The 25,580-nt window shown below is 36.5% G+C and overlaps 1 protein-coding gene across 1 annotated transcript in view; it reads right to left on the reverse strand.

The window, feature by feature from the left end:
- LOC122710982 (LIM/homeobox protein Lhx9) overlaps positions 1 to 24,854 on the reverse strand; it is a 93,956-nt gene extending 69,102 nt beyond the window's left edge. Inside the window, exons 1-2 of the mRNA XM_043929331.1 lie at positions 24,471 to 24,854; positions 12,065 to 12,273 (exon numbers count right to left, since the gene is read on the reverse strand). Of these exons, the coding sequence (XP_043785266.1) occupies positions 12,065 to 12,273; positions 24,471 to 24,839 (578 nt within the window). The 5' untranslated portion in view covers positions 24,840 to 24,854. The remainder of the gene's footprint in view (positions 1 to 12,064; positions 12,274 to 24,470) is intronic.
- Between the last annotated feature and the right edge of the window lie 726 nt (positions 24,855 to 25,580).

The following is a 25,580-nucleotide window of genomic DNA, read 5'->3' on the forward strand; positions in this document are numbered from 1 at the left end:
AGGAGAGGCAATTAGCCGCGCGACGCTCGCCTCGTTATCTTTCCTTCACCGGTTCACTTCGCGATTTCCCCGGGATCGATCCCTCGCACGAGAGTACACGATCCACTCTCTCCCCTCCCCACCCCTCCTAGCTCGTGTTTTCTGAAACGTTACCGATCGAGCACCGCGATATTCCGCCGCGAAACTGCTTATGCAATTACGGCCGAGTGCTGCTGCGGGGATACGCGGGCACGCGTCAATTAGTCCCCCGATCTAACGGTGGAACGTTTCAATTACCGTGAAGAAATATCGTCGAGGAATGAATGTAATGTAACGAAAGTATTATCTCGTGATAGATGATATATATATATATAGAAGTGAAGTGATGATGATGATGATGAATAGATATGGATGCCGTTTTGAAAAAGGTAGAAGAAAATCGAATTTTGATTGTACAATGTATCGTAGAAATGATGATTGTACATATGGAGAAATAAGTTGGGAATGATGTATCTTATGTATTTCGAGGCTTCGAAAAAAATATATAAGTTGGATAAGTTGGTTATGGATGAAGGCGTTTTTGAGGATTATCCCGGAGGTGAGAGCTAAATTAACGAAGATTTTTAAGCTATAAAAATAAAATAAACGAAGAATAGAAAAGAATATCTTTTCTTTATAATGGAAACGTAGAATTCCAAATTCGATAGTTTCTTCTAAAATGAATTAAATAATATAAGAACAAAGCGACGAGTGAATAAAGCGAAAGAAATTTTAAAAAGAAAAGATATAAACGTAGAATAATGAAGAGTAGTCATCAAAAGGAGATGCCTCGAGTATAAATGTAATAGAGTCTTATCAATTCTAAATAAATCTCCATTAGGACTAATTTTACTCACAATATAGGGGCAATATAGTGACACAGATTAGGAGAAAAGATAACTTGATGATATTAAATATAGATTTCCTTAAATTTTTCTTCGCTTCCGCAACCGAGAATTGTTCGTTGCAGAGGAGACAGCAGGGAGAGCCGATCTCGCGCGATGGCTGTGCGTCGCTTAATACGCCATCGCGGTTCGCGGTCGAAATACGGGAACACAAAGCTTAACGCCGTCAAAGGTAGGCCAATAATGCCGTGTTTGTTATCGACTATTATTAGCCAGATGTCCGGAATTTCGACTAAATTGCCGAGCAGAAATTCCTCGCCCGATCGAGTCCGCGTTTACCAGTTAATATCGAAATACGTCGTTTGAACGATAATAAAATCAACGGCCGGACCTTTTCGTATCGTCCATAGAGTCCATAGATCGAACATTATCCTTCTTTACGAGGCTAGGTAATCGTGTTGTTTGTTAAACCTTTGTCACCGGTTTAAGTAAATTAAAATAAAATGTGTCGGATGAAAAATCGCGTTGGAGGATTCGTTAATAAAATATGGAAGACGCTGTATAAGATGTAAGAAGGCGAAGAGTTAATAACAAGGTAGTGATAGATAGGAGTAAATAACGTTTCGAGTCGATTCGATTGAGCATTGACAGACAGATTTGAATCTTTTATAAGCATTCTGGGAAAAAAAAAAGCAGTTTCGAATAGATTAGAATTTAAATGAGTTCAGAAGTGGAATTAAACACTGGTCGAATAAATTATACGCCTTATGAATACCGTAATAGAATTTCTGCATTCGTTTAAAACCAATATTTTGTCTTGAAAGTAATTCTTGGAAGATGGAAATATTGATAATAATTTTGTTACGTAGAAGTTATTTAATGGCTTTAATCTATCTTTGAGATCACGAAATTGCTTACAATTTAATAAATAAGCCTTTCTTTTTTTTTTGAGTAGCTGTTTATTATAGCCTTTAAAATCGATTTTCAAAGATATCCCGCAAACACTTTAACATCTTATATGTTAATTCGTGTAAAAATATTAGATTGTAGTTAATAGTCAGTGTGGCGCTAGTATCGCGATCGCCATATTATAAAGTTGTTAGAATTTATCATGATGAAAATAATGTAAGAAGTTTTTTATTTTACAATAATCTAAGCGTGATCGTTTTTTATGCAAATTAAATATCGTTTTTAAACAATTACAAATAAAATAATTATTCTATTTGATATTCTTTAATATTCCGTGTAATTCTTTGCAAGAACTTGTACATGCAATGAGCAAACAATTACATTTGACAAAGTAAAATATATTCGAGCATCGTAAAGGGAATCTTTTATATTGGATTTCGGTTCAAATTTATAAGTATTGTATTGAACTTGATCCCATCTATCGAAGGTTGTGATTTTCTGAAATAAGAGACGAAACGATCGAACCATTCCACCGCTAAAGTAGATCGTAAATTTACAAAGAACATTTACGAAGATTGTTTTACGTACGAGTTTTTTCTCCTAGCCACAGGAATATTACCGTGATTATTATGTAGGGTAATGCAGCGGCGGACCACTGACTGTCATTATTGGAATGGACGTTTACTAACGAGTGAAATATTACTTTCATTAAGGCAGTCGTTCCTAAGGATTAGCAGTCGAAAGAACGTACAATTAATTATAAGATATTGTACGGCCATCCACGAAGGGAAATTTACGATCGCTTTTTGCCCCTTCCCCCGCCCCTCATCACGAAAATCTCGTAACTGAAAATACAAATTATGTACATCATTTGATATATGAGATGTTTATGAAATAATCGCGAATTATATTGAGCGTTTCTTTGGCATTATTGGCAAGGTTTTGCAAAGGTTCGAGTTACAAAATAAATTACGTAGCAACATTGAGCATCATTTCAAATGAAAAATAAATTTTCACTCGAGATAAAAAAAAAAGTATGCAATTCAAATAATCTCTAGAATTTAACGAATATCTTGAAACATATATTTCAGATAGAGAAATGCAAAAATTAATATACTTATAATTAGTACGATTATTTCAGAGAAATATCTTTATATTTTACATTTATTATAAATATCTAAGTTATAAATAAAATAAGGAATATTCAATAATTTATCCTTAAAAAAAACATCATTCACAAATGATATTATTTAAAAAGTAACAATTTTATTCCAATAACAACCATTTCTATCATTGGCCACAGAAGAAAGGTTTTAATTATCCAATTAACAATAATCCATTCTCGCATTAAACATTAATATTCTTCACTTATTCGGTCAAATGCATCAAATTTCAACAACTAAATCTCTACATTATCTCTATTACCTTATCGAATACCAATTTCTCCAAAAAATGTTCCTAATCCAAAGATGAGAAAGAAATAAGAACAAAGAACTTGGAAGAAAAAAACGTATTCATCCTTAGATCAAATTCTTCAATTGTAAAGGCGACACGTGGAGGAGGGAAGGACGAGTATATGGATATATGGAGGAGGCAGAAAGAGAAAGAGAAAGAGAGAGCGAGGCATGATGAAGGGTCGAAGAGAGGGTTAAAGGTGGTCCCACAAGAGTGGGGAGAGGGAGGGGTCGAATATAGGTAGGTCGGAGGTGAGAAGGTGGCAGAGGTGGAGGTAGCAATTAACTTCTCCTCGCGAGATTAGAGCGAGATATTACGAGATATCGAGCGACTTAACGGCAACACGCGAGAGACTTCAAAGGCAGTAATAAACTGCCTCTAATGAACCCCTTATCGCTGCTACCACCACCCTCCACCAACTTCTTCAACGACCCACACAACCACCACTGCCGTGGAAACCCCGCTAGCTCTCTCTCTCTCGCGAACGAACCAGGCGACGAACCAGGCCGCGTCTACACGATCCGCGTGCACCACCACCACCACCACCACCACCACCACCACCCGTGCCCGCATCGCTCTCCTCCACCTCGAAATACTCCTCTCTCTCTCTTCTTCCCGCATGTCCAACCCGCACCCAATGCCCCTCCCCCCTCCCTCACGCTGCGAACACGCGACACGCCGCGTTTCTTCTCTTCTTCCTCCGCTTTTATTTTTCTTCCGTTTTCTCTCTCCTCTCTTTTTCTTTCTTTCTTTCTTTTCCAATCTTTTTTCCAACTTTCCTTCCTCCTTCTTCCTTCCTTCCCGCAGCGAGCGTTGTTGTCGCGCGAGCAAAAGCGATAAGCCGCGTCATTACCGCGTCGATCGCCACTTCCGTCACGCGGAGGGCGGAACTCCACTCCACCTCGCGTGCCGGCCGCCTCCGTTATTAATCCTCTTGCCACTCTTTGTAAATACCTCCTCGTCCTCCTCCTCCTCCTCCTCCTCCTCCTCCTCCTCCTCCTCGTGGCAGCGTCTCTCTTCGGATGCTGTGATCGTTATCAACGAGACTTTTATCATCGTGAAAGATCTTTCATCATCGAACGCTCCACGTTCCTAGCGACAACGAGTACGACAACGAGATCCTTCCCCCCTCCCCCCTCCCTTCCCACTTCCGTGAAAAGAGAGAAGAGCCTCGGTGCGCAATTATATTGACCTTTAGCGCGTCATTGATCGCGTGTTGACGCGGAAACGAAGAGCGCACTTCGTCTCCCCGAGATGTACTTCGATCTGGCCAACCTCGTCGTTCGTCTTTATTTTCTTTTTCTCTCTCTCTCTCTCTCCCTCTTCTACAGCCCCTTTCAAAGTGACAACTCTGTGACCGAGGAGAAGCCGCACGCCACTCGACCGCATCTACTCTTAATGGAATTACAAGCTACAAACCGGTCCCCGGGACCGCGAAAGGGTTAAGAAGCGAGGATCGACGACGGCGATGATGTCCTCTCCACGGAATCGGAGCTCCGGCTCCGGCGACGGCAGACGGAGAGACGCTCTCCCTGTCGCCGTGTTCCGTCAAGCCCAATCATGTTGATTCAACAAAGTACCCACCTACCCAAATTGCTGGAATTTGGTATTCGGCCAGAAAGACGGAGGCGGAAGAGGGGGAGGGAGAGAAAACGGGTGAGGGGAGAGCGGTGAGGGTGAGACGCAGAGGAAGAGACAGAGGGAGGGAGAAAGAATGAAGCGAGAGAGCGAGAAAAGCGGACAGACAGATCCAGAGAGAGAGAGAGAGAGAGAGAGAGAGAGAGAGAGAGAGAAGGGGTGCTCTGAAGCGGTCTGATTGCACATCTAGGCCAAACCAGCACCACGACGACGTCGCTCCAGCGGAAAGCCGAGCGATGATTGGCCGCTCTCTTCACTCCGCAACCCCTGCCCCTTCACCCTCCGTACACCTTCAATCCCTTCAGTCCTCGTCCGTGCACCCGAAACCCGATGGCGTTGGAGGCTGGGGGTGATTGGACGCATCTCGGTGATTGTGGCACCCGCCACCCTGCCACCCTCCCTCTTTCCTCCCGAAACTACCACCCACTCACCCGCCTCACCAACCTTCGTACACCCCAGTGTGTCCCGGCTCGAACCGTTCCCATACCTATATATACATATATATACATATATATATATATACACTCCAAACTCCCCCATTTCCCTCCCTCCCTCTCTCTCACTCACTCTCCTCCCCATACCTCCCCCCCCTCCCTCGTGCACGGCTGTAAATCGAGTTTACCCTCTTGCCGTGGCTCAGCCCTTCAATCAAACTGATTGAAACATTCCTTGAATCCAAAAGAAACGAACCACTACCCTCCCCTTCTATCCTCGCCTATCTTTCTCTTCGTCCCTCTTTTCTTCCCCACCTATATTCCCCTCTCCCTCTGTCTGTCTCTTCTTTTCATCCTTCCACTCACCTCTCCCTCTCTCTCTCTCTGGATCAACCTTCTCTTTCGCCTTCACTCCACCATTCACTCTCTCGATCGCTCCCCCTCCTCTTTTATCTCGCTTCAGCTTTCCTTTCTTCCTCCTCCCTCCTCCCCCCACTACTAAGTTTCTATCCGGATGTGCAATTCGACCGTCTCTGTTCTTTCACCTCTTCCTTCTCTCTCCCTCGGTCGCACCCCCTCGACAGCAACCCCCGTACCGCAAGCCTGATGTCGATGCTTCTGTCGCGTCACTCCGCTCCGGAGTGCTACTTCTCTCAATTCGGATAGCGGCTTGTTTTCCGATCGAAATTTCACGGGGAAATTTTCTCTGCGTCTTCGGGAGTGGGGGTGAGGGTGGGCCCGCCCGAATTGTCGTGGCTGATTCGCGGAGTATATATACACACACACACATACACACATACACATACACGAACACACATGGATACACAAAGAGGGACACGTAGCCGTGCTCGGAGGAGTCGTTCCGTCAAAGGATTGTCTTTAACGATACTGCGCCTCCTACCGAGGTAAGCTAACGAGCAAACCGAACAGGATATTAAATTGAGGCAATCGTTGCCGGCAAATTGAACCACTTTTCCTTTACCTTACGCGGTGAAATGTGACGCCGAATTTTCTTTTATGCATTTTAAATGTCTCTTCTTCGATTCGTAATTGACAGACTTTGGAAATTTTTGTTTCTGTTTTATAGTTATTCGGATTATTAGTTATTTAAACTTTAGTTTTCATTTTTTTTTTGTGTGTATAATATATACAGAGGATGTAATTGATGGAACGTGACGTTGAATTTCGTATTGGTAAATTTTTGAAAATGTTTATTGATAATTCCAAATGATTTTTAAAATTTATTTTTATATTTAGTTTCTTATATAACTGGAACTAGAACGTGATATTAAATTTTTTTTTCTATACGTTTTAAATATCTCTTTTTCGATTTATAAAAGAAATCATCTTTTGAGAAGTTTTTATTTATTTATTTTTTTTTTTTGCGATTGAAACTTTTAACGTTTGTTTATAGTTGTTCCGCGTAATAAATAAAGTCAACCCCTTTTTTTTTTTTCTGTTTCTTTTGAGAGTCAACCTTCTTTTATAAATTTTCTGTGAGATCTCGTGTATCCTATCGTACTGCCTATGTGACGAAACGATCACCAGTTGGGTTAAAGTTCTGGGCATCCTCTGCAATCTATGATAGAGTGCACCATCTTCTCCAAAATTCTCTTTGGACGCAATTTTTCCATCGCTTCAAACTTTTCTGATTCTGACTTTGATTTCCAAAGAAAGATGTTCCACGTACAACTTCGTATAACTTCTGTCCAGATTGAAAATAAAATACATACAATCCTTTTTCGATTTCCTCTTAATTTTATCATCAAAAATACGCAAAAATATTTCCAAGAATATAGATACGATGTAGTAGGATTGAACGATAAAAATCGAAATAAATTCAAATAGAATTTTTATTTTATCCCTCATTTGCTGTATTTATCTTTAATTATAATATTTGAATAATAATATATTCGAAAAATGAATGTTTAATATTTTACCATTTTATTTAATCTAGGATAGTCATTATTTCATTACTAAAAAAATAAATTTATAGATATTTTTTGTACCTACAATTTTCCAAAATCCACTTTTTTTTTCTCATTCAAACGTATTCTTTCTCGCATCTCTTCATTTAAAACGAAATCTGCGTTTGCCTCGTATATTATTACCATTATTTCAAAAAATAATTTATCTCTCGAATCAAATTTTCTACAAATCAGACATTTTCGTCTCAAACAAATTTATTTTTTAATCTATTCCCCTCCTTTCAAAAGTAAAAAAGTATCCTCTATCTTGCAAGTATATGTACAGGATTTCCTTGGAAGCAAAGGAGATCCGCACGATCGTAATTAACGGGACGTTTTTCCCCGCATTGTGATCCCAGCCAGGATCGATTTCCACGACGACAACCGACTTCCGGAAATACGAAGGAGCGCGCCACTGGACATTTAGATGGACGAATCCGTCTCCAATTCCGGCATGCGGGACGGAGACGCCTCGTAATCAAATATTGATACTACGCTAGACTAAATCGTTGGACTGTGCTAACAGATTAGGGCGTGTGTGTGCCGTTGCGGACGAGTCTGTCGCGATCGTATCGACGAGGAGGAGGAGGAGGAGGAGGAGGAGGAGGAAGAGGAGGGCTACCATGACCACGAATACAAATGTTCCCGAGGAATCTTATAACCGCTGCAATTCCGGAGAAAATGAAATTTTCTATCCTATCCGAGAGTACGAAGTTGGAACTCGATACGTTCCTCGTCTTTGATTGTTTACAAATTCTTAAATTCGCGTTAGGATATTTTCTTTTTTCTATTATATATTTCTATCAATATTCTTTTAAAAATAAAGTTATTACTATTATTTTATTTAAAATTATCGAATTAAAGTATCCTTGAATGAATCTTATCAATTTCTTTTTTTAAATTATGATTATGAAATTAATTTATTTATAGGGATTCGCAATCGATCGGTGTGTATATATATGAATCTTTTAATCTTCAAAAAGAGTGTGTACAGAGAAAAATTTCTTTGTCCAAGGAAAAGATTTTATTTTGCAAAGTAAAGCTTAAAAACATTTTTAATATTCCACGATCGGTAAATTGATTATTCCACTCGAATTCATTACTTTTGCAAATCAGTCGATTTTAATACCGGTTTGCATTTATAATTTGAGGAAAAGAATAAGTGGAAATACACTACTCGTTGTGTTGCATATTTAATTGAGAATTATAAATGATTTAATGCAAATTCTAGATATAATAAGTATTATAGTAACTTTTCGATGACTTCTCGATATTTTTCCCCGATCTCTCGACGAGAGAAAATTTCGAACGTTCCTTAAAGCCTTCCCTATCCCGAAACCAGTCCCCGTCGAAGATCGTAATAAAGGAATTAATTAAACGAAGTATAAAATTTCATAACGACCAGCCGACCCGTTTTACTTCGAACTGCCACGGGGCTGAATATTTTTCTTCATTGTCGACCGTTTAATTAATTCGTTCCATCCCCGGAACGCCGGCCAATTTCGTTTCGACTACGTGTCACTTTCTTTCATGTTTATCCAATTTATCAATTCTCGAGTGATGACGAAACTTTCAATAAAAAAAAAAAAAAAAAAGGGGGAGAAAAAAGAAGAGGAGAAGGAGAAGAAAGAAAAGAGGATAAAAATAATATTTCAACTTTCGAAATATTAATTTATACATGTTCATCCTTTTTTAATGAGAATCAACCGTAAATTTATCGAATTATATCAGGGATCGTTAACGAGAGAGAGAGAGAGAGAGAGAGAAAGAAAGGAAGGAAGGAAGAAAGAAAGAAAGGAAAAAAAGGAAATTTCAGTTTACGGTGCTGTTTCTCGTTCGAAGACCGGATCGTATATTTTCCAGGTTTAATCAGAGATGAAAAGAAGCATCGTCTCGCGGTGAGTTAACAGGTCGATGAAGAAGAAAAAATATGGACGGACACTCATTGGATTTCGTACACACCGGCTGCCCTGGCCAGATTGTGCCGATCTATTTTAAGGTGATGCCAACTAACTTCTGCGTCTGTTTCTCATTAAATTGCGCTTTGACCTCGAATCTTCTAAATTTGGAACGGTCTCCGCCGATTAACCGTTTTCAACACGACGAGGTTTTCTTTTTTCTCTCTCTCTCTAAATCATTCAGGAAACGAAAATCGGATCGATCCGGTGTCGCATTGACGAGGTTATTTCAGATCTTTGAGAATCGTTCAACGCTCGGTTGCTAAACACTGGTATCGATAAAAGTTGAGAAAGTAAACACTGGTATCGATAAAAGTTATCTTATAATTTTCAAAAAATAGAAAGTCGATGGAAAGTTTCTAACGCCTTTCGATATTCTTAAAGCGGCAAAGTGTATAAAAGATTCATTAGGACAGTTTTCTTCTTCTTCTTTTCCCCCCCCCCCCCGAAACCTTTTTCAATTCTCTTTTGTAATATTCAAATAACTCGGGGCAACCTCCATATAGAGTAAAGAACATTAAGGAAATTAACACGGTTTTTTCCCAGAGAAATGAGTGGCACTGTAATTATATTGTACCGTAATTACATTAAAAGAAACGAGTAACTGAAAGTTATTAACTAAGAACGACAGCAGCGACCCCTTAAAAAAACACTTTACGATCCACAAGTTGGAAACTACCACTATTAGAACTTCTATATCACAAATCAAAAAAAAAAATCTTCTCATTTCATTTTCATATTATTCATTATTCCTCATTCATATTATTCCTCTCGTTCTTCTTTAGATTTTACAAATTTTTGTAAAATCATATATGAAATAAATAATATTTTTGAAGAGATATTTTTTTTTTTTTTCACAATAATCAAACAATTTCCAACCTTATTTTCCTCCTTTTGTCCCAATATAATTGCGTAAAAATACAAATTCATATCGAGCATCAGTGGAAAATCGATGACAATATATATATATATATCTAACGATCATGAAAGAAACTCGTGATTCCGCACGCGCGCGTTATTGCAAACAGTGTTTGAAGAGCGGGACGAAGGAAGAGGCGTATATAATCAGCGGCTAAGTGTCACCGTGAAGTGACAGCTTCCTAGATTGCAGCTATTTTGCACGAGCGGAATGTTGATTGCACGATACTTGGCGCCAACGAGTCTGCTCGGTCGGTAATCGCCGATGCGCCGGAAGTGGCGCGATTAATTCACCCGTAGCCAACCGTTTATCACCGTGAAAATGTTGCGTATCTATTATCCTTAATTTCTAGAATCCGTGCCCCGTTTATATAACCGATCGCGTAATCACGACAGTTCCCTGTTTCTCTTTCCTCTTTTTTTTTTCTTTTTTTTTTTTTTTTTCTCCCCTCTCTCATTGAACAACTTTTTCAACATCTCTCTCCACGACTTCTTCCGACGCCGAGTCGGAATCGTCAGACGAGCGTCGTTATAATAATCGAGCAGGCCGATACGAGCACGGCCACGGAATTAATCGGTCGGGCAATTGCGTGTCTGCGATTTAATGAAGCGCGGAACGCGACGTTCGTGCCGTGTAATCCTGTTTCGCGATCAATCAACGGCTGCGAGCTGGGACGTTTCAGACGAGCAATCGGGTCATCCCCCTAAGTAATGCCAGCAGTTTCGAGCAATTGATAATAGAAACGGTGAAATGTAATTTGTAGTCGAAATCGAATGTATAAATTGTAAGGTATAGTGTGGGTAAGGGAATTTGAAGTTTCAAAATTCAACTTGTCGTTGTTTGAATTATCGAAATGAATATGCTTAATCCAATTTGGATAAAATGTAATTCGATTGATTGGACATACAAGAAGAGATCTCGAAGTATATTTGTGATCTTTGTTTAATGAATTTTTGATGATAAATTAATAATTCGTGAATATATTTAATATCGAGTTATTATATTTATGAAGGGATTATAGTTATAGATATAAAAGAATATCTAGATGTAATAAAAAGTATAGGCTTGTTATTTAATATTTTACACTGTTTCAAATAAACGACGTCTATATTTAGTAGAAATGTTAGGAAATACAACGATAAGAAGATAACGTTGGTTATTAAATATCTCATGGATCGATTGTTTGTTAATAAAATTCAGTAAAAATAGTTTCAATTTTTTAAAATTTATCACTATATAAAAATTGATTGAAAGAATTATACTTTGAGATTTTTTTCTTGTCAATAAATCTAATTAATCGGATTACATTTTTTATTTTCATTTAAAAGTTAAAATGTTCAATTTTATTCATAAAACAATAAGAATGGATACGATATTAAAGATATTAAAGTTTTTGAATCCATAAAAATCAATAAGGAAAATGCATATTATTGGCATGAGTATTAACGCTATGATGACCGGTGACGCGATACTAGCGCCACGTAGCTATTAACTAATAGCCAATATGTTTTACTTATTTATTTATTTATGCATTTCTTCAACTACTCATTACTTGTACTTTTTTTCATTTTTCAAATAAGCGAATCATTATATTTCTTCACAAACATAACAGAAACATATTTTATTAATACTTAACGTGAAAATTATGCTTGAAACTAACCGGTTATCACAGTGTTAAAGAATTAAGCAGCCAGCGTTACAGACATTTTCTCCTCAACAATCATTAATTACAAGTTATTCATTTTATACTTTTCAATTTTCTTTTTCCATATCATTCGCGTTGAAAACCACTTGAAAAATCGAATTTCCCTATCCTATATCATAAGTTCGTTTCGTAATTTCCCAAAGATATCTACGTGCCATTAGATCCATTGAATGCAAGGCCGGGCTAGTTTGAAGAGAAACATGAATGCATCCTTACCTTCTGTAGTCGCTTTTGCAGAGGATCATGCCGCTCCTGGTGTAGCACGAGTGGCCGATTTCCGCCAGTGCCGCGCCACAGTACGAGCACTTGAGGCAACCGTTGTGCCAATACCGATCCATTGCGAGCAACAACCATCTTTCTACTATTTGACCGCCGCAACCGGCGCATTGCTGGATCCCCGTTGGTCCGCTTGGGCCTCCTTCTTGCTGCAACGGAAAAGAAACATTTTATAATATATATATATATATTATATATTATATATATAATAATTTGCAATTAAAACATTTCTGATATATATTATAATAGAGTCCCCATTATTCGAATGGAATGGATCCAAATATTTCATGTATTAACTTTACTCATAAAATAGAAGTTAAATTTAATATGTATATATAGTGTGATATATTGGGAATAAATAATATATTGGTATTGAAAAAAGAAATGAAAGAGAAATGAAGAATTATCTTTTTTTCTCTGTGTGAAAAAAATATGAAAAGGATATTGCTGATTGTATAATAAAAACTTGGAAATGGAATTGATAAGGTTTTTGATAATTTCTCTGTGAAATTTTCTATAGAAAAAGTAAATAATGCGTCGGAGATTTCGAAATTATATTTCAACTCCTCGAATAAATAATTGGTTCATGCAATTAAGAAGGAATGAAGTTACTCGGTGACTTCAACTCTGCAGGACTCTGAAGTGCGCGAACTTCGCCAACTAACGGTGTGAAGTGGAAATTGATTTGTCCAAACAAACTGTTGAATGGTACTTTCATGGATACACATGAATTGATAGCTTTTCACTTTGTTAAACAAATGAAAAACACTCGTAATTTCCCAAACATCATTTATCTACTTGTATAAAACATGGATGAAGTGCAACTTTTTTTTTTTTTTTTTTTTTTTAATTCTATCTCGTAAAAACTTTCCATGGTTGTATATGGAATGTATATATATATATATATCAACTACGAGCATACAATAGTTACAAAAAATAATTATTATATCAAATGAACATTCTTATACATTAATTACATTATAACAATGTGATAATTATAAAAATTGAACTCTATAAACATGAAATATTGATTTTTCAGAGGAAAAAAAAATGTTTCGTTGTAATTATACACTGACTGTAATACACTTACACACATTAAATATATTATTTATGAAAGTTACTGAGAATAATATTCTGCATATTTATAAGCGTAACTATATATATATAAATCACATTAGCAGATTGATCGAAAATCGCGACATTTCTTGTTTTAATCGGACTTTAACTGTTTTATCGAGTGTCCATTGGCCGATTACGCAACGAAACTGGTGTTGAACGTAATAACAACTTTGCAATGTGAACCTACGAACGGTTGCTTCTATTAGCAGAAATCAGAGGAAAGCGAGAGAAAGAGAGAGAGAGAGAGAGAGAGAGAGAGAGAGAGATAGAGAGAGAAAGAGAAAGAGATACATTGCTATAATTAATACGAAATCGAAAGTCATTAACTGGCGATAAATCATCGTGGTGCGTCAAGCGGGCAATCTCGGCGAACACTTAGTCGCTCGATTATGTAAACGCCGGTAAGCGTGAATAATCGCGGCTGACGTCGCTGATTATTAAAATATACGGCCATCCGATAAACCACGGTTGGAAATTGTCGTTGCTGTAGCGAGAGAACTCGTCGAGGCCTACCAATACAGAGAATTTTTGATGAAGATATAGTTGTAGCGAAAGTGTTCGAATGCTTTTCATAATTTGTTATATTTCTATAAGTAATTTTGTAAGCAATTTTCTAACCATTGTAAGATTGATTTTTGAAGCATTCCATTATACAAAATAGATATCAGATATTAATATTAACGCCAAGATGACTAGTTTCTAATATAATTTTCGAGAAGTGAAGAAGTAAGGAAAATATATTTTTATGGTTGTGAATTAATATGATAAGTCAAATATATAATTTAATTCAAAATGGAAATAATGAATAATTGAAACATTAAATAAATATATTGGGTATTAAGCTAAGCTTAAGTATACTTATAATTTAAAATTATTGGATAAATAATAAAACGTTGTTAAATGAGAAAATTAATTAAAATATATTATTAAGAAGTATTAGAGAATTAATTAATATTATATAATTAAACGTTCCATTCCCGTGGTCGATAAATTCGAAGTAAACTAATCCATTTCAAAATAAAATATTCATAAAATGAATATATATCTCAGAATGCGAGTGAAAATAACATAATCAAGAGTTGCTCTGTTTCCCAAGTGAATCGAGAATTGTAGGCTATCCTTTTACAATAACCATTAACACGAGGAATAATTCTCGAGAGCGGACGAATTTTAATCTCGAAACAAAAAAATAAAAAAAAATAATAATTAATTATAATAATTATATATAATAATAATAAATAAATAAATAATTGACGGTGACAAATCTCAAGAATTTCATTGTTAAACGTGTATCCTAACGTGTGCCACAATTAAGAGACAACTTTGTGCGATTCTGTTCTTAAGAGGAAAAAAAATAAATAAATAAATAAAAACGGTCCAATTGTAAGCAGCACAAGAAATTTTTCGATAGAAACGAAGGACATTTGGACGAGACCAATTTGTTTTATATAATAATTATATAAAATAATAATAATAAATAAATAACTGACGGTGACAAATCTCAAGAATTTCATTGTTAAACGTGTGCCACAATTAAGAGGCAACTTTGTGCGATTCTTTTCTTACGAGGAAAAAAAAATAAATAAATAAATAAAAACGGTCCAATTGTAAGCAGCACAAGAAATTTTTCGATATGAACGAAGGACATTTGGACGAGACCAATTTGTTGGAGGAGAGTATGTCGTTTCAATAAGCTCGAAATTCAAGGCGTACCTTTTCTTGCAGGTCATGAATGTCATTAATTTCTGTCAAGCGCATAATAAATTCTAAACGGATTCGAGGCTAAAAACCTGCCTTTTCAAGCCTTTTCTTCGATTTGCCGTAACTCGAAAATCAATACGCAGTTTAAACACATTAAGACGGCATACTTTTCTATCGATGATAGATATATTGGCTCGCACCATTATTCTTGGCTATCTTTAATTCAAAGAAGGGATACTATTGACATTGTTATAAATAAAAATTCTTGTGTGTAAGAAACTGTTTCGCAATTAATCTTAATGTTTCGATTATGTAATATTTCCGCGTCTCGATGGATACATTTTAGAAGTCAAAAGCAATGTTGGTATACAAAAGTCAAAGGGTTTATTTATTAAATTATAACCAATCTTAGTTTGCATTAAACGAAGCGAGACATATAATTGTTTATGAATAATTATAAATAAGATCAATTTTTGCATATACTTTTTTACAATCTACTTTTCAAAGGATATTCTCGAATATCTTGAATAAATTATAAATAAATTATATTAAATTTATTATTAATCATTATATCTTTATCGCTATTTACAACTTATCACCCTTAATATTTTCTTGTATACCAACTTTAGCAACGCTTTTTCTATCAATCAACCCTCCAAAGGGATATCTATACGAATATATTAACACCCTATGTATATTATAAAACTCGTATCCCATGCATTTGCCCGGTCAAAATGGTAAAACTTTTCAAGCCCCTCCAATCCCAGATTCCGTCACCTCTCACAACCTGTTTCGAGCAAACGAAACTATTTCTTTCGTTATTACACACGCGTACCTCGAAAAACAGCGAGGGCAACTGGTTCCAAGGTTACTGCTTGATTTACTGGAACGATTTCTATGATAATCGGGCGGAACAAGTCGTAAGAACGAAAGGGCCAAGGCATCCTTTGATCGTGACGTCGTAAATACAAAATTGAGCCGATATCTGGAACCGTTCTTCTCACCTTCCATGAAAATTTCTTGTGAAATCCTCCTCTCGTAATTTGCCTTTACGGGTTTAACCCCTTTCTAGCACGATTCGATCATACAGGTATATTTAAACCTTTTTCACGAACATCGCCGATTCATATTTGCATTATTCGATGCATAATTTTTTTTCTTTATATTTAATTCTTATTTAACGTTCGAACGCGGGTGCGTCGTTTTTCTATTCCTTTTCCAAAAAATGCAAAGAAAATTCTCTGCGTATTAATTATTTTTTTTTCGTTTTATTTACGTTTTTCTACTGCTTTTTACAACTGCTTTTACACTTATCGAAAATTAATCGTCACTTTTTTGATTCATGGTACGTTAAGCAGCGAAATTCGAGCAATAATATTTTCATACGTTTCGTTTATATAAATAAACTTGCTTATTGTTTTCATAGATGGTAAAAATAAAATTTTAACCAGTAATTATAAATAATATTTTGCAAACATATAATAATAATAATAATAATATAATATGTAAAAATATACGCGTTTATTGCGTGTGTATAGTATAATTTAATACGTAAATACGAATATAATATAGAATGCTAATGATATTGCTAATAAAAATGACATGCGTAAATAAAAAAAAAAAAACGACACAAGCCGAGAGGACATAAGTCAGGGTCCGACTATATTATTTGTTTTACATTTGTTTCTCGTTTCGTCAGTTCGATTCGAAGAAAGTCGAGTCGATGATGGAAGGATACAAAAATCATAATTACAATTTTGAATTTCTCCTTCACATTTCTTCTTCTATTTACCACGAACATATTCATCCGATACAATATTTAATTTCTGATTTAAAAATCTGTTCCTGTTAAATCTATATCGTCGAATAATCTCATTGTTACAGAATTCGAAAAATCCTGATCGACGACGAAATTATCTCACGATAATTATCCCCACATTTCCATAAATTATCTTCCACGCGGTGATTCATGTACAGAAACACTCTCACGATCTCGCGTACCTTTCAATTCTCTTCGATTAGGAGAATCGTTCATTTGCGAAACAATACATCAAATGAAAAATTGAACGAAGATAGTACTAAATTAAATATCGCATCGAATGAGTATCTTATCTCTCGAACATATATATATATATATACATATTATACATAAATCGCGGTTCAAAGAAGAAAAAAAAAAAAAAAAAGAAAAACACTGAAACGCGTGTCGCATACGTAAATCACGCGATTCACGAATAGTCGCGTAAAAGAATGGTCAGACGCGCGTCGCATACGTGAATCGCGAATCCCACATAAAACAGGGCTTATCGTTCGCCTTTGATCTCGCGGAGAGATATCACGACGAGTGTGTCCACGCGATCCTAATGAAAAGCGCGGGAGAAAGCGTGGAAGGAAGAGACAGAGACAGAGAGACAGAGAGACAGAGAGAGAGAGAGAGAGAGAGAGAAAGAGAGTTCAAGGTGGGCCGTGTTTCCAGTGGTGCGCACAGGTGAAACGAAAAAGAGCCGTGTCCTCAGAAAGCCGGCGAGCTGCGGTAATTTATAAGAGGAATTAACTCGCCGCCGATGAACTCGATGCCCTTGTTTCCCCGACACGAGGTACGAAAATCGTCCCCCCCCCTCCCCCTTCTTCCTCTTTCTTTTTTCTTCTTCTTTTTTTTTTTTTTCCTCCTCCGCTTCTCTCAAACCCCGACGATTGCCATCGTCCAATCCAGCTATGATGTTAGAATGAAATTACTCGCGTGGGAGTGAGTCACCTGAGCCGATGGATGGATATATACATCCGCGATTCGATCGTTTCTACGATCCTACGATCGTTTCTTCGCGCGAGCTGAGAGAATCGTGAAAGAGAGAGAGAGAGAGAGAGAGGGGAAGAGAGAGAGAGAGAGAGAGAGAGAGAGAGAGAGAGAGAGAGGAAAAAATGGAAAACACAACGGAGAGGGGGGAAAGGGGAAGGCGGTGTGAGCAGCGTCGTTTTAAACAAACACAGGAGAAACTGTGTTCCGTTGTGCAATCGTTAACTTGTTGGAAAAATTTAATTAGTCCCCTCCTCTCCTCCCTCCCTCCCCCCACGGTTTCCCTAATGAGAACCATCTTCGCGACACGGGCAAGAGAGAGAGAGAGAGAGAGAGAGAGAGAGAAGAAAAAAGCACGGCGGTATTGTCTTCCAACGGACGAGAGAAAGAGAGGGGGAGGGAGGGAGGGAGGGAGACAGAGGGGGAGGGAGAGAATAGAGGAAAGAGAGGGAGACACAGCGCGCGGATGGATCGATGAATATATCCGCATATTTAGGCGGAGGGGGGAAGGGGGGGGGGGACGTGGCTAATACGAACGTTCGATACCATTAACGCGAGACTGTGATCGGAAACGGGCGAGTATCGGGATAAATCAAGGCAATCGGAACTGTCGGGAGAGTCGTCCGAGCAATTTGCCGAGGGGAGGGGGAGGGGAGGGGCATCAACGGCCTGTGCAGAGTTTCTGACGAAATTCGGACGTCGAACGCTTGAAATTTGTAAACTGTAAACGTTAGAAGAACGTTGGAACGTTATGGCTACTAATCGATGTCGAGAGATTTTTTTTTTTTTTTTTTTNTGAAATTTTGTACGTATTGTAACGAAGAAATTAAAGAATTTAATGTCTTTGCGGTGAGAAGTAACAGATTGTAATTATATGTAATAAGTATGAAATTGATCGATTATAGACAGTTGTTATTGTAAAATATTATGGAGATTAAGTAGATGGAAATTTATCGTGAACGTTTCTTAATTCGTATAAATGGAATACATCTAATTTTCTCTATTTAATTAATAGAATTATTTAATTCACGTAGAGTTATTTTAAAAATGTGTCGCAAAAACGAAGAGATAACAAGTATGGATGTACGCAACTGAATTTGAAATTGAATTAAATTAAAACTAAATAGTAATTGATTAATAGTTTTATTATTCGTGATATAAATTATCGTTTCTTCATCATATTTTAGGTAAAAATTTTTTACCTTTTTTTGTAAAATGTAGATATTACGGAATTTAAAATAAATCTCCCACAATAATTGCATAATAAACCAATACTTTACTTATTTTGTATGTTGTATATCTAAGATACGAAATATATCATATATTACAAAAAACATTTATATGGATCGTTAAACTTATTTATTCGATAACCTTGAAAACAAAATGACGAATCACTACAAAGTTTTGCTACATTATTAACTTTCTTACGTAAGTTATCGTTGATGTAGCAAAATTTTCTAAAAAAAAAATATCCATCATCCACCCAATAAGAATTTTTAAATAATTTATTCAATATTCTTAATAAAGTTTCATATACGAATATATGAAAAATAACCTTCGTATAAACAGATTTCCAGTCTTTTATTTTAACTCGATTTAAACTCGAATTTCCAGTCGAAAAAAAAATCATCGAACTTATAGACAGAACTTTTACAGAATCTGATCGATGGAATAAAAGAAGAAAACCACAACTTGGACATCCGTTGCACGGAAGGCGCATATATATATAATTGCATAAAAAAAAGAAGGATCATATATAATTCGTATCACCACAGAAAAATAATGAACATAATCTTACAATTTTATCCCCGGTGAAACACTTCATCTGGTTCATCCGCGACGCGATGGCGCTGTAGTGATGCGCGTGCACCTCCATGATATCGGCGAGAACCAGAGAGCTCGAGATACAAAGTGTGCCCGAAAACAGTGTGGCGACCTATCTGGTCCAACCTCTCTCTCTCACGTATTCACACGTTGGCCGTATACCATTCGTCCTTGATCGGCCGTGTATCACCAACAACACCTTCGAACCAACCAACCAACCAACCAACCAACCAACCAACCACTAATAAAACGTGCCCATCCACCGGAGGAGAAAGAACCGAATTCGATAAATACAAATACACGATTCCCTCCACTTTTTCCCTCAGTAATAATCCCAAGTACACGTTACAAAGTTTCGTAGCCGTCGGCGACCAACAACACGCTTCCCTTTGCGCCGCGTACCATCCCGCGTGGACGGATGATCCTCGAACGCGCACGATCCACACACGATCGTGAAAGCACGGGGAGAGGGGAGGGGGAGGGGAAGGGGGAAGAAGGGGAGGGGAAAAAAAAAAAAAAAAAACAAAAAGGCGAGCTTGTACACGTGAAAGCGGCGGCGGCGACAACCGCGTCTACGCGTCTACGCGACGCAAAAAGCGGTCACGGAGTCTCACGACGCTCGCGAGTTGATACAAAAGCGGGAGGAAGAGGAGGAAGAGGCGAGAGCACGCGCCACGGCGAGAGGAAAAAGGCGAACCGGTCCCGACCGAAGTCAGCAGCAAACTGACTGGTCCGTGGCTGCTTTGGGCCTCTGAATGCCTCGCGAGAGGCCCCGGGTTCAGGTACCCCGGCCAGCCGCAGCAGGAGCGCGGTCCCTCTGGTGGGGGGAATAAAAAGGTGAGCCTAGAAAGGACCTAACTAACGTTGAAGGGGGACCGAGGCCCCATCCACGGCCAGGCCTGACGAGGACGGAGTTAGGTTGGGTAGGGGGGGCGTGGGACAGAGAGCGAGCATTGTGGAGCGGATCACGAGGGGCGAGGAGGGGGCGGCGTTTCGAGGGAAAGGGGCAACCAGGGGGCAGCCTGGCCTCCTCGCAGTCCCCTCCGCCCCTATTCAATTATATTTCTCCGTGGTAAATGCCTATATTGTTACGTTTGTCAATGGCGAGCTAAGTGAGGGTCACGTAGACGGATAATGCCTTCTGAATTTTAGCCTGCGACCCCGCCGCGGTTCTCGTTCTCTCCGGCTTCTCTCCGTTCCCTGTTTAACAGAGGAGTTTCGACCGACCTCGGGGTTTACACGGGGTCCCACCTGTTGTACGTTACGCCGATTCCGACCGGGGTGAAAAGTCGTTTCGGACGTTGATCTGTTGACAAGATCGGGAAGATTGGACAGGAAGAGAGGTTGCACTGGGTGACCCGGTAATGGGAGCAGGAAGAGGGTTTCAGATATACTGTGTACTTGCTACCGGTGTTAAATAAAAGTAGAATATGAATATATATCTTCCTTTTTTATTATTATTGGATTGGACTTATACGTTGCATAGTTTTCGTCTTTTATCCGCAAAAAGTTTGAAAATTATATAAGGGTTTTTTATTTTTTTTAAATGTGTAATAGATAACGTGTATTTTATTATTTTGTTTCAGGACTACGAGAACTATGAAAATTTTTTTTTTTTTTGTTTCATTGTAAGTACGGAATAATTTGAAAGTAAAAAAAGAAGGTAATTTAAAAGTATAATCTAATCGTTGTCAGAATTGCTTAAGATTAAGTTCTATCGAAGTTTTGTTTTTTCTTTTTTGAATTTCGATCGAAATATAACGTGTATTCTTCTCGTATTATTTCTTTAAGAATTTTAATTCTATAATTATTTTCCAAATGTTCGTTAATAGACTAATTTTTTATAGTAGTATTGCATTGTGCATCTTACTATACATTGTGTATATTGAAAATGTATTTGTTATATTTTCTGTGATTTCTTGTGTTTTTTACTATTCATTATTTGAAACATTACAAACATTATGTCATTTGTAATTTGTGTAAATTTCGTTCATTGAGATGATAATATGGTGTAATACATATTTATCATTTCAATGATTTTTAAAATATATTTCGTTTAATTTAACGTTATTTCTTTTTTTTTTTTTTTCAGAAAGATTATGAATCATCCTGTTTCACTTGACAACAAGTTGGAAACAAGTGATCGCTAAAAATATCGTCATATGCGAATCATATCATAAGATAGATATTTCGACTAATAATAGAAAATATTATCAGTTACACGGACTAATAAAAAAAAAAAAGTTGCAATTTTTTTGATAGCATAGGACAAAAAAACACTTTACGAATTTTTTGTTCTTAGTAATTTAAAATGTTTTTATCGCTATCAAATATGCATGAATGTTAAATAGATTTTTTAAAATATTTTTTTTCTATATAGTTTATTTTTGTATTTATTATATTGATAAACGCCATTAATATTATTTTTCGCTTCTTATCGTTGATGTTATCTTCATTACATTCATTCGATATTATTATACTATTTTTAAATTGAAATGTATGATTAATGCGTATATACTCTATGGACTTTAAAGTTAGTTTTTTCTTTTTCTTTTTTTCTTTTTTTTTTCTTTTTTTGCCAAAGACAATATGCAAATTCTATCTTCCAACAAGGACATGGAACGAACTTTGTTTTTCTAATCATAATTTCAAACCAGAACTATAAAACGATATTTCATAATAAAAAGAAAAAAATTTTAAAATGTTTAAAAAATCTTGATCCGATAATTATTTATATATATTAATAATAATAAAATAAGAATAGATTAATAAATAATGTTTTATTTATATTTTATAAAACAACTTATTGAATTGCATTTCTTTGATACGAATGAAACAATTTTCAGTCTTTTACTTTACATTTTCAATTTATTTTTATACAAAGAATCTTTCTTTTTTTTTCTTTTTTTTTTTTTTTTTTTTTTTTTTTTTTAGTTATATCGTTTGAGATAGATTTTGAGAAAGGTTTTTAAAGATATACAAGAATGGTCAGATGAAATATTATAGGTAGATAATTTAATAGAAAATTCTAAAGATTAACAAATACAAAAGGTATGTAAAATGCCTGTTAAAGCTTATTTTTCAAGTAATAAGCAATTTAATTTTGCATCAGATAAAGCAAAGCAAAAAGAGAAGCAGATACTCATTCTACCGCCATATTCAACATACGAGGATTTCTTATTGCATTACTATAATCTTCTATGCTGTTTATACAAGGTTTTATTATTCGTTGTACAATCAAGGAGGGATGATACTTCATAAAAAAAAATAAGTCGAAAATTAAATTTTCTCATGAAGTTTTGTTTTATTTTCACTTCATCTACAGCAAAATTAAATTGTTTATAAAAAGAAACAAATAATAATCGAAAAATAAATTACAAAAAACATTATTGTACATCAACTTTCATTTATTTTATTTTATAACAGAATATCGTCTCTTATCTTCTTCTTACTTCGTCAATTCAATAATTATCCACAATCTATTCTTATTAAAATTTATTAGAATAACGATAAAATTTTTACAATGATATTAATTTTTAATATAAAACCTCTTTTTCAATCAATTTTTCAATCAATTCTCTTTCGTTTCATATTCTTTATTCACTCATCTTAATTACACTTAACATAAAATAAGTGTAACTGTTTTTCTGATAAATAAAAGAAAATAAGTTTCTTGAAATCTATATACACATTCATGATGAATCGATTTTAATTGTTGAAAACATTTAATCGAGCGAAAAAAAAAAATATCACTACATTGCGAGTAATTATGAAATCACCTTCTTTTCGATAATACACGTTGCGATTTCTCGAGATTGGTACGTTACTTTTTTGGAATATTAGATAGTGAAGGAGAACGGTATTACGTAATGAACGACAGTTTGTTATTAGGCGAACAATGAGCCGGGTATGCAGTTCCAGCTGCTTCCGGTTGAAAACTTTTTCTCGTGACCATCCTCGCGCGACCAGCCAGCATAGAAAGTGCATTTTAATCGTACGAGGAGAACGTATGCGATACGAAACGAGACCAGACCGATATTCTTCTCTCTTTCTCCCTCTCCATCGGTGGAACAGGGTTGGCGGGAAACGACGACACTCGACCAGGCCTCATTAACGAGGGATTTTAATTTAATTTCATTCGTCGTTTGATTCTGTAACGGTCGCGAGAAACGAATAAGAGAGAAAAAGAGAAAAAGAAAAAGAGAGAGGAGAGGGGGAGCATTGAATGGGGAACGAGTGGGATAATAAAAAGAACAGGAAGTATAATGATACGGGATTCCAACTGAAGATGAGAAATTATTAATCCACGAGGCACGATGCATATATAAGATGATACAGTTTATGATGTAATAAAATTTGGATATTTAAAATTAACGGAGTTTCTCGAAAATTGTAGGTCTTTGTAGATAAATTGAAAATATAAATAAATTTAACTTTCACATTATAAAAAAGAAAAATTTCCTCGACAATTTAAGTCCCCTCATCTTCTTTAATTCTATATAAACACATTCTCCTATACTATAAAGAAAAACAACATTTAAAACTTATTTATGACAAAACGATATAAATTTTGATCTTATTTCTTAACGTTTTAAACAACTTTATAATACAGTTATAATAACACCGAGAAGTTATTGCTTCCCATATTTGTTATACTTTTGTTTAAAAACAATAAAAATGTTATTTTTATTTTTCTTTTTTTTTTTTTAGTATAAATAAAACAAGAGACATTAAAAACTATTAAAATCTAAAAATACACCAAGAGAAAAACCTTGTCTTGCCATATAAAACAATATATATTGACTTAATAAAAAAAAAAAAAATTATCCTTTACCATAATATAATAACCATATGTCTTCTTCTCATAAATCTATTAAATTATTTAAATTAAATTAAAATACACCTTACCTTAAGCGTACAGTTGTTGTTGTGATTAACCGGTGGATAAGCTGGATGACTTGGTAAGTGGGGGTGAGGGTGGCCTGGGTGATGTGGATGATCGGTCATCATTCCAGCAGCGCCGTGATGATGTCCATTGCTGCCCATGCCCTGGCCAGGCTGAAGGGAGCCGTAAGGGGTAGCTGGGTCAATGGCGGGACCGTGAGGAGGCGAGTGAGGGCTTGGCAGGTCCGGGGTGGTGGTGGTGCCACCACCACCGCCCCCACCGCCTCCTCCACCGGTGCTGTAGCCATGATGGGGCCCAGAGTGATGAGGACTGCTCGAGAGAGAGGGATGATGCGGGTAGGCTGCGGAGTGGCCCGGGTGGTGGGGGTTCATACCAGCGGTTAGAGCGCTCGCCAGCTTGACCGATGAGAGGGTGGGCCCGACGAGCCCACCAACAGCTTCCCACGACGAAAAACAAAAGCTCGTGGCCTATCTAACTGGAAGCTTATTGGGGAGCGGCACTGCCAGAACCGGCTCTCTTCTTCCGGTTCTCTGCTGATACCTGAAACGAGAAATAGCAAGGTATATACAAGGGTTGGCTTTGAGGGTTGTTCGCCGGAATGTTTGGATTTATGATGTCCAATGGCCTAGTGGGCGGTGATGGAGAAGGATTATGGTTACAAGTGGAGGTTCGAGATTGGAAACGGTTATTGTACTGTTAGGTAGGTAAGTAGAGAGGGAAGGAGAGAGACAGAGAGAGAGAGAGATTGTTTAATGATATTATCACCACTGTTTTTCGAAAAATAAGTCTGGAAAAGCGGTTATTATGAAGAATCTATTATTTTAATCCTCTTTAATCTAATTTTTCTTTTGTAGCAAGGAAAATTTATTTTTGACAGGATTTTAATTACATCTTTATTGTTCGTTGTTTTGGAATTGCATTTGGAAATGCAAAGTTATAAATTTTGATTCAGAAATGAATGGTACAATAATTAGATATTGTATTAAATTTCAGCAGAAAGTTAATTTCGAAATTACGTATAAAATAATCTTGGGTTTATATCTTCAACTTAATGTACATGTACATATAATTAGGTTACGTAAAGGGATTTGAACGCCATCCACAGTACCTAA

Source organism: Apis laboriosa, unplaced genomic scaffold (genome assembly GCF_014066325.1).
Source record: "Apis laboriosa isolate Shangri-la unplaced genomic scaffold, ASM1406632v1 scaffold104_cov149, whole genome shotgun sequence".
In the NCBI taxonomy this organism is placed as follows: domain Eukaryota; kingdom Metazoa; phylum Arthropoda; class Insecta; order Hymenoptera; family Apidae; genus Apis; species Apis laboriosa.